The 13042-nt window shown below is 42.7% G+C and overlaps 1 protein-coding gene across 1 annotated transcript in view; it reads right to left on the reverse strand.

Moving 5' to 3' along the window:
- Positions 1-692: 692 nt before the first annotated feature.
- sez6l (seizure related 6 homolog (mouse)-like) overlaps positions 693-13042 on the reverse strand; it is a gene marked incomplete at both ends in the record, with an annotated part of 50109 nt that continues 37759 nt past the window's right edge. Inside the window, 7 exons of the mRNA XM_083983905.1 lie at positions 693-725; positions 1542-1647; positions 2510-2624; positions 3143-3178; positions 4692-4886; positions 7754-7945; positions 9335-9529. Coding sequence (XP_083840031.1) covers positions 693-725; positions 1542-1647; positions 2510-2624; positions 3143-3178; positions 4692-4886; positions 7754-7945; positions 9335-9529 — 872 coding nt within the window. The remainder of the gene's footprint in view (positions 726-1541; positions 1648-2509; positions 2625-3142; positions 3179-4691; positions 4887-7753; positions 7946-9334; positions 9530-13042) is intronic.

Genomic DNA, 13042 nt, shown 5'->3' on the forward strand with positions numbered 1-13042 from the left:
ACCATGTTTCTCTTCTTCTTCATCGTCTTCTGTGGTGCTGAGCGAGGTGAAGCGAGGACAGAAATGTGCTTTTTGTTCTGATTTTATTTCCTGGAAGTGTCGTTTTTCTTTTTTTTTTCTTTTTTTAAGTTTTTGGACTTTGAACTTAAAAAAAAATGTGCAGGATTTGAACTCTTTTTAACTCTTTCACTAAAGTGTTGGACATAAAAACTGCAGAAGTGCTTCGTTTCCTCTCGTCGTGTCGTGTCGTGTCGTGTCGTGTCCTGTCCCCGACTCCGTCCCCTTCTCTCCTCCTTCACTCCGACATCTTTGGGTCTTTTTTCTCTCCGTCCTACATTTCCCATAATTCCCGGCGGCTCTGATCCTCACAGGTCCGTCTGTCTGTTTTTATCTCTTTCTTTCTCTCTGTCTCTCCTGTTTCCCATCGCGTCAAAAGGAGGAGGAGAGAACGGGATCAGTGTCTGCGTCTGATTGGCAGACGGGGCTGGACATCATCTTCATCATCATCATCATCATCATCATCGTCATCATCATCATCGTCATCATCATCATCGTCATCATCGTCATCGTCATCTATCTGTATTTACATGGCGTCCTCCCGGGCGGAGGAAGCAGAGGATGAAGAGTTGGGACGAGGCGGTCGGTTCGGTTCGGTTCGTGGGTCAGAAATGTCTCTGGTGAATCTTTTTTTCTCATATCGACACTTCGTATTCACGCGTGTCCTGCTGCAGAGAGACAGAGACCGAGAGTTAGAGGACAACCAGGAGTTAAAGGGATAGTTCAACCAACATTTTTGGCAAACTGGCCCATTGCCTATATAATCCCTATAGTCATAGCAGTAGGTTCGTTACCTGGTGGAGTTGTTACCGAGTTGTTTTAGCGGTAAATGCTGCTCAGAGCTACTGTACGCTACGGAGGCTCATGGGATTTCTTGGTTTCCCTCATCAAACTCATCAAATACACAATCCAACAACTCCACAACGCTCTGGTGGACAAGTTGTGAGCTGCACATTCACCACGCTATGAGATAATAACACAACGTTACCACACAGAGTTGTTTTAGAGGGAAATACAGAGACTGCTTGATGTCCCAGGGAACTGTCCCTGAAGGCAACGTGCATCAGCGGTTTTGCATGAATTTCCCTCTAAAACAACTCTGTGTGGTAACGTTGTGTTATTATCTCATAGCGTGGTGAATGTGCAGCTCACAACTTGTCCACCAGAGCGTTGTGGAGTTGTTGGATTGTGTATTTGATGAGTTTGATGAGGGAAACCAAGAAATCCCATAATGAGCCTCCGTAGCGTAGCTCTGAGCAGCTCACGGCTCTGCTCCGCCGTTCTAAAAATAGCTTGCACCGACAATTAAAGGTACGAAGGTATGACTATAGCGATTATGGCAATGGGCCAATTTGCCAAAATGTTGAACTATCCCTTTAAAGTAGAAAAATGCAATTCATGTATTGATAAATTAATTACAGAAAATTGTGTGATTAATCGATTGATTGACAGCCCTGGTGGACGTGGCCATGACGGACACTCACCCCTCCCGTCTCGTAGAGCGGGTTGTCGAACTCCGTCTCCACGGTGATCTGTCTGTAGGGGTGGGGGTAGATGAGAGGCAGCCGCAGGTTGGAGTGATATCGACACCTGACGGAAACAAACAGAGTCAGGATCATGTTGGTTATAATTATGTGAGGTCATTCTGTATCCACACATGGATAATGAGTTTTTTTTTTTTTTTTTACTACTTGGGACATAGATATTAATGAACATTCTCATGTAAATGGTTTGATATTACAACCTAAGGCTAATTTCAGTCTCCAGTCCCAGTGGCAGTTTGGTGCCAATCATAAGATAGAAAAAGGCTGCATCAACAGAAATATTCATATTAGAGGAGATTAAAAATCAAAAAACAATAACAAAGTATTGATCTTTTATCATAGAAAACTGCAAATTAGAATTTAAGTTGCTGATTTTAAGTAGCAGAAATTGCTGCTTGGTTTAATCTTTACTATGTACTGTATCTATTTTGTATTTATTCTTTTACGTTAATTTAAATAGGGTGTTGTACATTGCTGGACCTTAATAAAATATTTCTGTCCTTCGTGTTTCTAACATGTTTAATGACAATAAACCGAACTGAAGTTTTTAGACCTAGAACTCTAGAGTGCTGGTCAGTCTATATTATTATGTATTCTATGAAGAATAAAAGTGATTTAAATGAGATGAACAAACTGAGAAGAACTTGATCTAATTAGATAAAACAGATTTTGACAGTTTTCCTGTTTGGATATAATTTAAAGTTAAAGAGACTCACAACATCTTAAATATATATATATTATATAGTTTAAAATCCCCAACTGAATTAGATGATGCACATGGTAAATATTACACCTTCTGTTCTACATTTTATATTATGTATATATATTAAAGTCAATCCAAGATGGCCGCTCTGAGCATCAACAGTGAATAAAAGCTAAAATAATCAAGTTTCGTCTTCATTTCTCACCTGGTGACGTAGACGTAGGCTCCGCCCAGCAGCACCGACAGCAGCAGCACCAGGATGAAGACGGCCAGCGCGATGTTCCCGCCGTCCAGGGTGGAGCTGGCCGTCGCCTCGGCAACTGACGGCCACGGATGATGATGATTTAAAAATAAGAAATAAAAAATAAAAAATAAAAAGAAGACAGGGTTAAAACCAGGGGGCGGAGCCTGAGCAGGAGAACCAATCAGAGCGCAGACGGAGGCAAACACAGGTGGATCCACAGGTCAACACAGGAACAAACACAGGTGGAGGGATGAACACACACCGCGGGGATGAACTGGCAGGCAGATGTTTGCCAGTGCAGGCAGAGCACACACACACACACACACACACAGACACAAACCGACACACAAAAACACACACCGACACACAAAAACACACACCGACACCAACACACACGCACACACGACGGGTAAAGCGATTTTAATTCTTTGGCCTGTGTGATGGTTTGTTTGAGGCTTTTGTCAGTCGAGAAAACAAACGGTTCAGCCCACAGGAAACACACACACACACTGAAACACACACACACACACACACACACACAGACACACACACACACACTGACGCACACGCACACACAGACACACACAGACTCACCTTCCAAAGCATGGTTGCCAAAGCAGTCATGGTTGGCTGCAAGACATCATCCTGTCAGTGTCAGTGTTTATGAACATTTACATTAAAGCTTCTGTTTAATCCTCTCTGCTGGGGGGGGGGGGGGAAGCATCACCCCCCTCCTCCCTCCTCCTGTTAAAGGGATATGCCAACACATTTTTTTTTCGTGTCTTGCCTCACTCCCATGAGTCCATGACCAGCAGATAGACACCATCCTTTCGACTGTGCGTGCAGTAACAAGGGAGATAGAGCCGTATCGCCCGTAATTAGCTTAGCTCAAACACTGGAAGTGTATGGGTAGTGTTAGCCTGCCTCCACCTAAAGTCGCTAATTAGCTTAGCTCAAACACTGGAAGTGTATGGGTAGTGTTAGCCTGCCTCCACCTAAAGTCGCTAATTAGCTTAGCTCAAACACTGGAAGTGTATGGGTAGTGTTAGCCTGCCTCCACCTAAAGTCGCTAATTAGCTTAGCTCAAACACTGGAAGTGCCTCCTACCCTGAGCTGAAATCAGCAGTCAGAAGCTGATTTCATTTTAACTCTAAACTCTGTAAATATAACACTTTATCCACATTTCAAACATGTTTAGGTGAGAAAGTAGCCATTTAGATCAGCAGTGTGTCGTTAATTTGTCTAAATACCAGCTGTTTACAATTTTGTTCGGACGAATTCGGCGCTACTCACGCTAGCCGTTGTGACCAACGCACTTCCGGTTACTTTCACAAAATAAAACACCCGTTGCCCTTTACACACAGAAAACCATGACGATAGAATTTGTGCTTTTACTTTGAAACAGGAAGCTAACCTACCCTTGATGTAGCTAGCTTGAATCAAAATAAAGCGTCTTTGCTTGAACCCTCCGTTTTGACCGATCTCGTCCCGTTAGCGGCATTTGACCGCTCAAGATGCCTTACCGGAGAGTTTTGTCAGCTCTGAGACGAAGATCGGCCCGCCGGTTTCCGTTTAGAGTTGCTGAAGAGTTTCTCTGATGACTTTAGGTAGGAGGCAGGCTAACACTACCCATACACTTCCAGTGTTTGAGCTAAGCTAATTAGCGACTTTAGGTAGGAGGCAGGCTAACACTACCCATACACTTCCAGTGTTTGAGCTAAGCTAATTAGCGACTTTAGGTAAGAGGCAGGCTAACACTACCCATACACTTCCAGTGTTTGAGCTAAGCTAATTAGCGACTTTAGGTAGGAGGCAGGCTAACACTACCCATACACTTCCAGTGTTTGAGCTAAGCTAATTACGGGCGATACGGCTCTATCTCCCTTGTTACTGCACGCACAGTTGAAAGGATGGTGTCTATCTGCTGGTCATGGACTCGGGAGTGAGGCAAAACATGAAAAAAAAAAAGTTGGTGTATCACTTTAATCATCCTGGTTCTGGGCTGTGATTTGTTGGGATGTGAGTTTGTCAATCAATCACACGCAGCTTGGAGGGAGGAGGGGGAAGGAGAGGGAGAGGAGGGGGCGGTGACATCATAAAAAAATAAAAAATAATAAATAAATGAAAGTAAATCCTTTCTCACCCCTGCAGAGAGGCAGCGGGCCGCTCCAGAAGGACGGGTTTCCCAGGATGCACTTGATCGCCACCTCCCCGATGAGCTCGTAACCTTGGTAACAGACGAAGGTGAGCGACTCGCCGGGCAGGTAGAGCCTCTTGGACAGGATCTGGTAGCCGTTGTCAGGGAGACCGGGGTTCTCACAGGAAACAGACTCCTCGGCTGCAGAGAGAGAGATTATTATTATTATAGGTTCAATACCACATTATTGTCTTATTATTGTAAGATTATGCATTATTTTACACATACAATTCTTTTATTTTATTTTATTCTATATTTACTAATGAAGTTTATTGTTGCTTTGGTTCATTGAGTCTTTATGCTTCGGAAACATGGTCTTTGTGACATTTAGGCCGAAAAAGTGAATTTGAATTGAATTGAGAGAGAGATCAGAGCCATTATTGCTATAATATAATAGTGTTGTGGTTTTTAATTTATTATCATCATCATTTAATATGAACTGTGTGTATATAGGCCTATATATTTTTCATTATATATAACAAATTGCCTAATGACACCCAATCTATGTATAACCCAATGTATAAGAGAGAGAGAGAGAGCACACACACATGCATAGGGTATATAGTGATGAATGGGAGCGGATTGAAGTTCTGCTGTTTAGGCTGTTTCCATCCCTCAAAGCCACAGACAGCGTCAGATGGCGACTCAAACATGCACCCAGAAGTTTATTTACTTCAAGCAAGTCCAGAGTTGATATTCCTGTGTTTATGACACAAGCAGGAGCTTCCGACTGCACCTGAACACACCGAGCGTCAACTTGGGTCTCGACTCTGCCCGACTTTGAATTAGATCTAGTTTTACAAACATGTCGGCTTGCAAAATCTTCAGATTCCTTCTTTTAGACCTAAAATGTTACAGCCCCGAGTTGAATTTGCCCGGAATTGTCCTTTAAGTAGTTTAGACTGCAAGTTTATTGTGAAAAAAGAGCAATGTCTAGCGCTTTTTTTCTCATCGGATTTCTGTGGCTCTATATGTCATCATCGGGTATGATTGTTACTGATCTCCTGATTCTCCTAACATTCACACCAATACAGAGAATTCTTGAGGAGAATTCTTCTCCTCCTGAATCTTTGTTTCCTGCGTCAGAGACTCGACTGACGGCTGCGACTGAGGCCGAGGTGACATGACTCATGGATAATCTCCGCCCCCTCCTCCAGGTGGCTGAGGCCTGATTGGTACGCTGCATTAGCATCTCATTTGCATATCAAACATTCCACACACACACAAACATTAATAACCCTCCAAGAGCATGTGAAAACACACACACACAGACACACAGAGGGATGTGATGATGATGATGAGGAGCTGGAGCTTCATCGTCTCTGTCACACTGTGAGGAAACCCAGGAATCACACAGACCCACTCCTGTTTGAAGCAGCAGCAGCTTCTCATCTTCACTTAACTGTCGTGTGCAGCTGTCGTCGTCGTGGCGACAGCTCTCACATCACAGCACGGAGTTTGTGTTTTATTTATTTATTTATTTATATATTTATATATTTATTTATATATTTAACCACAGGAGCCGCTGTCAGCACGCCACATGTGTTGTTGTTGTTGTCGTAGTAGCAGCAGCAGGATTAAAGTGCTGATACTCACAGACGCAGTGCGGAAGCGGCCGTAGCAGCATAGAGATAGAGCCGTATCGCCCGTAATTAGCTTAGCTCAAACACTGGAAGTGTATGGGTAGTGTTAGCCTGCCTCCACCTAAAGTCGCTAATTAGCTTAGCTCAAATGCTGGAAGTGTATGGGTAGTGTTAGCCTGCCTCCACCTAAAGTCGCTAATTAGCTTAGCTCAAATGCTGGAAGTGTATGGGTAGTGTTAGCCTGCCTCCACCTAAAGTCACTAATTAGCTTACCTCAAACAATGGAAGTGTATGGGTAGTGTTAGCCTGCCTCCACCTAAAGTCGCTAATTAGCTTAGCTCAAATGCTGGAAGTGTATGGGTAGTGTTAGCCTGCCTCCACCTAAAGTCGCTAATTAGCTTAGCTCAAATGCTGGAAGTGTATGGGTAGTGTTAGCCTGCCTCCACCTAAAGTCGCTAATTAGCTTAGCTCAAACAATGGAAGTGTATGGGTAGTGTTAGCCTGCCTCCACCTAAAGTCGCTAATTAGCTTAGCTCAAATGCTGGAAGTGTATGGGTAGTGTTAGCCTGCCTCCACCTAAAGTCGCTAATTAGCTTAGCTCAAACACTGGAAGTGTATGGGTAGTGTTAGCCTGCCTCCACCTAAAGTCGCTAATTAGCTTAGCTCAAACACTGGAAGTGTATGGGTAGTATTAGCCTGCCTCCTACCCGAGCTGAAATCAGCAGTCAGAAGCTGATTTCATTGTAGCTCTAAACTCTGTAAATATTTCACTTTATCCACATTTCAAACATGTTTAGGTGAGAAAGTAGCCGTTTAGATCAGCAGTGTGTCGTTAATTTGTCTAAATACCAGCTGTTTACAATTTTGTTCGGACGAATTCGGCGCTACTCAAGCTAGCCGTTGTGACCAACGCACTTCCGGTTACTTTCACAAAATAAAACACCCGTTGCCCTTTACATACAGAAAACCATGACGATAGAATCTGTGCTTTTACTTTGAAACAGGAAGATAACCTACCCTCGATGTAGCTATAGCTTGAACCAAAATAAAGCGTCTTTGCTTGAACCCTCCGTTTTGACCGATCTCATCCCGTTAGCGGCATTTGACCGCTCAAGATGCCTTACCGGAGAGTTTTGTCAGCTCTGAGACGAAGATCGGCCCGCCGGTTTCCGTTTAGAGTTGCTGAAGAGTTTCTCTGACGACTTTAGGTGGAGGCAGGCTAACACTACCCATACACTTCCAGTGTTTGAGCTAAGCTAATTAGCGACTTTAGGTGGAGGCAGGCTAACACTACCCATACACTTCCAGTGTTTGAGCTAAGCTAATTAGCGTCTTTAGGTGGAGGCAGGCTAACACTACCTATACACTTCCAGCGTTTGAGCTAAGCTAATTAGCGGTGCGCAGGATTAAAGTGCTGATACTCACAGACGCAGTGCGGAAGCCGGGACGTCCACACCGGCGTCCCTGGCTCGCGGCCGTAGCAGGTGATGGTGGCGCCGCCCTGCAGGATGAAGCCGGCGTTGCAGCTGTACTGGATGGTGGTTCCCACCAGCAGCTTGGGGTCCGACAGCGACCGGGTGGAGTGGTCCACGTGACCCGGGTCAGAGCAGTACATGACTGAGGACGAGACGGAGAGATGGAGGGGTCAAGGACTCTAAAATATAAATATTAAAGGTACATTGTGTAGGAATTCCTCCAATCTAGCGTTGCAGTTGTATCTCAGTCGTATTTTTCATACTGCATTCACGTGAAATTGGGCAGAGGGCAGACGGACAACAGCTGCTGCACGTAACGGCATAAACAAGCCTCTATGTACACAAGTGGTCCGTCAGCACCAGGCAAAACAATACACGTGACAATATGTTGTCATGGCGATGTGGTATTGTTTTACCGTCCTTCTCTGGACTTCTGTGACTAAATCTGGTTTGTTAGCGATGGCCGTCTGCCCAACTGCAGGTGAATGCAACATCAGTGCAGTGAACACTTCAGTTTGTTGATGGGGGGGGGGTTACTGATGAATGAAAAACAGACTTTTGAACCCTTTTAATTGATTTTCGTGAATAGATAACAGGAGAAGTTACACAATGTCCCTTTAAAAAAATATATGTCTTTTGATTTTATCTTTCCTTCTAAATGAATACCTAACCAATTACATGAACCTGTGATCATCTGATAACATGAGATTAGAGATAATATCGGTCCAATATCAGCATGAAATCTAATATCTGTCCACATCGTTATCAGTTTCTCAGTCGATTATAAAACCAGATAAATCCAACATAATGTCTGTATTTTGTAGAACATTGAGTAACGGCTGACCGTCACTACTTCATTTGCTTCTCAATTATTGCCGCCGCTAATTCAGACGCACAATAATATTCCATGTGCTCTCACTGCAGCTGTTCTGCACATCAGTATTGGTTGTTATCAGAATTGGAAATGAAGTGTTGGACAACGTCGGCATATCGGATGTCAGCAAAAATTCCAATATCGGCCATATACGTATGTTTTGTCTTTATGTAAAGCACATTGAGTTGCCTTGGTATGAAATGCGCTATATAAATAAAGATGCCTTGCCTTGCCTTGCGTATACAGTATGAGATAAATAAATACAAATAGGAAAAATACGAAATAATTATCAAATATAGGCTATATATTACATAAAATGATCAAATGTAAAGATTTTTAACTGCAAACAACACTTAAACTACCTATTGTGCAGCTCTAAAATAAATAACAAGAAAATACTGAATAAATGTGTTTACTTTTGATGCTGAATGTTAATTTTGCTGCTTTTATTTAATAAAAGTCTTAAAAGCAGGGAAGTTATTTTAAATTAACACCATATTATTTCTAATAAAATAAAAGTGGGATGAATGAAGTGAACACAACCTCAGCTGGAGTCAAATAAAAATGATTAAAATAATGAATTTGAACGATGCACTATAACACACACACACACACACACACACACACACACACACACACACACACACTCTGACTGACTCTTTTCGCAGAAGGGCGGCTGCGAGCTCCAGGACAGGTCGAGCTGACAGGTGAGGGTCTCCCGTCCCACCAGGTCGTAGCCGGGGTCGCACTGGTACGTGATCCGAGCGCCTCGCACCAGCGCCACGTGGGACGTCGTCTTCCAGCCGTTCTGGATCTCCGGCAGGTCGGGACACGAGTCGTTACGGGAAACCTCTGAGGAGAGAGAGACGGTTAAAAAGAAACTCTGATTATAACCCTGTTACCCCTGGACATTTTTGTCGTCTACCTCACACTTTCCCAACCCCCCCCCAGGTCAGATGAAAGGTCACTGGGGGCTGATTTTTGGCAAGGAGGTGTATCTTTGGGTAAACTCTGGATGTCCCGAGTTTCAGCATGAAAGTCAATTGTTTGGCCTCGTAATGCATTTTAACAACATCCATGAATGACCCTTCAACCTCCGCCTATGGGTTTTTTTTAAAGGTATTTTAATGTAAAAATTTTAACTAACAGATATCACCATGAAACTTCCCAAGTTTATCACTCACATTAAGACAAATGTTTTTTGTATTACAAGTTTTGTCAAATTTTATGTTTAAATATGTAAATGAGGCAATATCTAATGAAATATGTGCTAATTTGCATACATTTCCAGAACAGAAATCTGAACAATGGATAAAGCCCCGTTCAAAATTCTTGTTTTACTTTGTTGACATATTAGAGTCAGAAGTTTTTACAGAGGAGGATTTTGGATATCTCTTTTTATTACTCTGTAAATGAGAAAATACTGTCACCAGCCATAAAGAAGCTCTAGAGCCATAGAGCCCTATAGAAATCATGTGTTTTTGCAGCTAAAACGACTGGCCAGGAAGGGGTTAAAAATGTTGAAACTCATGTCAAAAGTGGTTTTCATGTTTAGTCAAGACCCTAACCTCTATGTATCACAGATATTTTGGGGGTAACTGTTGTTGGGTCCAGACACTGAGAGGTTCTGGTTACGAGCAGCGAAGCGTCCCGGTGTGGGAGAAGACTGATGGACTTATTGTGCCGTTACTTGACCGTGTGACAGGATGATGGATTTCATCTGCACTGCTGGACGGAGAAGAAGCTGCTGTTTAAAACTTAGAGATATCACTGAGCATCAGTTCACTGTCACAAGGTCTGATTTTAATTCAAACTCAGAAACTGTCACGCTGAATGTTTCCGCTGTTATTTTATGTATTTATTTTATTTAGATCAAAACGGATTTGAAATGCCAGACTGAATTTCTCTGGGTGTTTGTTTTTATCTATATTCAACTGGAAATCAACATTTATATACCAGTTAATCACAAATTTAAAGCTGCTCAGCTCAGTGTAGTTTTCCATCTCCTCTCTCTCTCAGCTTCTCTCTGGAGCTCTAGTTACAACAGGTCGGTGGCGGCCAATCAGAAGAGAGGAGGAGGCTCTGAGTCTCTCTTCTGATTGGCTGACTGTTTTCTGATTGATCCGATACAGAATTGAGCAGATTTCAGAATAAAACACTCAGAGAAACAAAAAAATCCTGCAAGCTGTTGGATGGTGGGTCCAGGTGGTGAGGGGGCGGGGCTTAGTTGTGACATCACAAAGTGACAGGAAGTCCTGACGGCTGGTTTTAAGGCTCAGTTTCTGAATACAGGCTGTGTGCATTTCTCTGTGGACTGAGGCTTTGATACTTTCACAGTATTAATATAGAACCTAGAGCTGCTTTATAATCACACACTTTCCAGAATGTGAACATTTCTGTCATATAAAAACTTTTTTTTTTATTGATCTTGGGGAGTATTCCAACATTTAGAGGGATTTTCTTGCTCCAATCATTGAAAACAAAACCAAAGAAAAACTCAAAATACATCACTCTACTTGTAATGAAACTATAATATATAGAACTTCTTCCTCTCTTTTAGCTCTGTGATTGGTCGTCAAACCAAAACAATGAGCTGAAAGACATAAAAGTCTTGACACAGCTGAGATGAAGTGTGAAAGTCTTATGACGATACTGTGACTGTGAAACAGCTCAGTTATCAAACCCATTCAAATATTGATCAAAGCAGCTTTAAAAGAGGTCGTTTTAAACTTTCATTGGACCAGACTGAAACACACTGACAGTTTGGTTTCACTGGAACAAACTAACTAACTGGTCTTTTACCGAATGACAATGAAATAAAAAACATAATATTGACAGATGTGTAGCTCCTGATGGTTCTCGGCGTATTTGGTGTTTTGTGTCCTGGTTACAGAGGCAGAGGAGCAGCAGGAGCTCTGAAGATCCCTCGGAATCAAGAATTCTTCTGATCTCTCATTAAAAGTGTCCAGCTCAAACTTTTTCTTGGTAGGCTATGTTTCCTCTGCGGGTCTTTAAAAAAAAAGAAAAAAAAAAGAAAAATCAATGCAGCTTTAGAATTTAGAGCTACGGGTCCAATTTAATAAAAGTCTTCAGCCATGAGACAGAGAGAAAGAGAGAGAGAGAGAAGGAAAAACACACGCTTCAGATCAGTCGGGAGCTAACAAGACAAAGAGTCGGCGGCGGTCGTCGCTCTGTTCCACTGCTCCGAGACAAACGTCCTCGTTTCCCCTCAGACGTTTCACCGCTGTGTTTAACACGACCTGAGTTACTGGAGTTGTTCTCTAGAGACCAGGAGACAGACTCTCTGAAGGTTTAACTCAACTTCCCTCTGTCAGTCAGGTCAAAGGTTAACAGGAAGTGGTTAATTAGCCCCGAGGCTAACGACCAGTCAGCTGTCTGCAGACACTAAAACTAGGGTGACCAGACACGTCCTCTATTTTAGGGGACGATCCCCGATGTGGGTGACCTGTCCCCGGTTAAAACTGTCCCGGAAAATGTTGTGCACAGAGTCAAAGTCAAACGTTGTTGTTTATGTCTCATTATGCCTCTGGTTTTGATGGTTGCAGCTCTAATGTGACGTTATATGACAAAATAACCAGAGTAGACGACTCTTTAATTTTGATACACTAGCATTTTGTCTTTCTGATGCTGTTGCATGGCTTAATCAGATATTTTATTTTATGAAAAAAATCATTTTTGCTGTAGAAAGGGTAATTAAAGGGTAAAGGGTAATTGCTGTTTTTTACAATCTGGACCTTATTTCTGAGCGCCGCGCGGCTCATTCTGATAATAATCATTCTGCTTCGGCATTCGGCTGAACTTCATCCAGCTGCTCATTTTGTCCTGACAAGTCAGAAACACGCAGAAAGGAACCGTAGCATTAGCGGTAGCAACAAGCCGCGCTGTGTGGCGCTCAGAGATGACATCATCCAGGTCAGAGGTCAGGAGGTCAACCTACAGACCCCGGATGTTGATAACAGCTAACCCCGGACTCAGAGGGGAATAGCACTAGCCTATCAGAACTAAATATTGGTGAAATGAAGGAGTTTCTCTGCAGATAATGTGTTATTTAGAGGCTGCATTCTGCTGCCCTGTAGACTCCATTATACGGATATACGCGCCTCTCGGCTGGAGCTCATTTCATCACAACCACTTGTAATGACACCAAAGTTATCTGGGGGAGGAAATGATCGGATTTTATGATAGAAATAAGGTCCAGATTGTAAAAAACGGCAATTCGCCTTTAAAGAGATGATTACATAAGATGAGACTCGATTTTTGAAACGTCTTATTGACTACACCTTTTCTTTAATACACATTGTTAAAATACACGAACATGTAATTGGTCCTATTATTTATTTGAGA

The sequence above is a fragment of the Trachurus trachurus genome, assembly GCF_905171665.1.
Source record: "Trachurus trachurus genome assembly, chromosome: 12".
In the NCBI taxonomy this organism is placed as follows: Eukaryota; Metazoa; Chordata; class Actinopteri; order Carangiformes; family Carangidae; genus Trachurus; species Trachurus trachurus.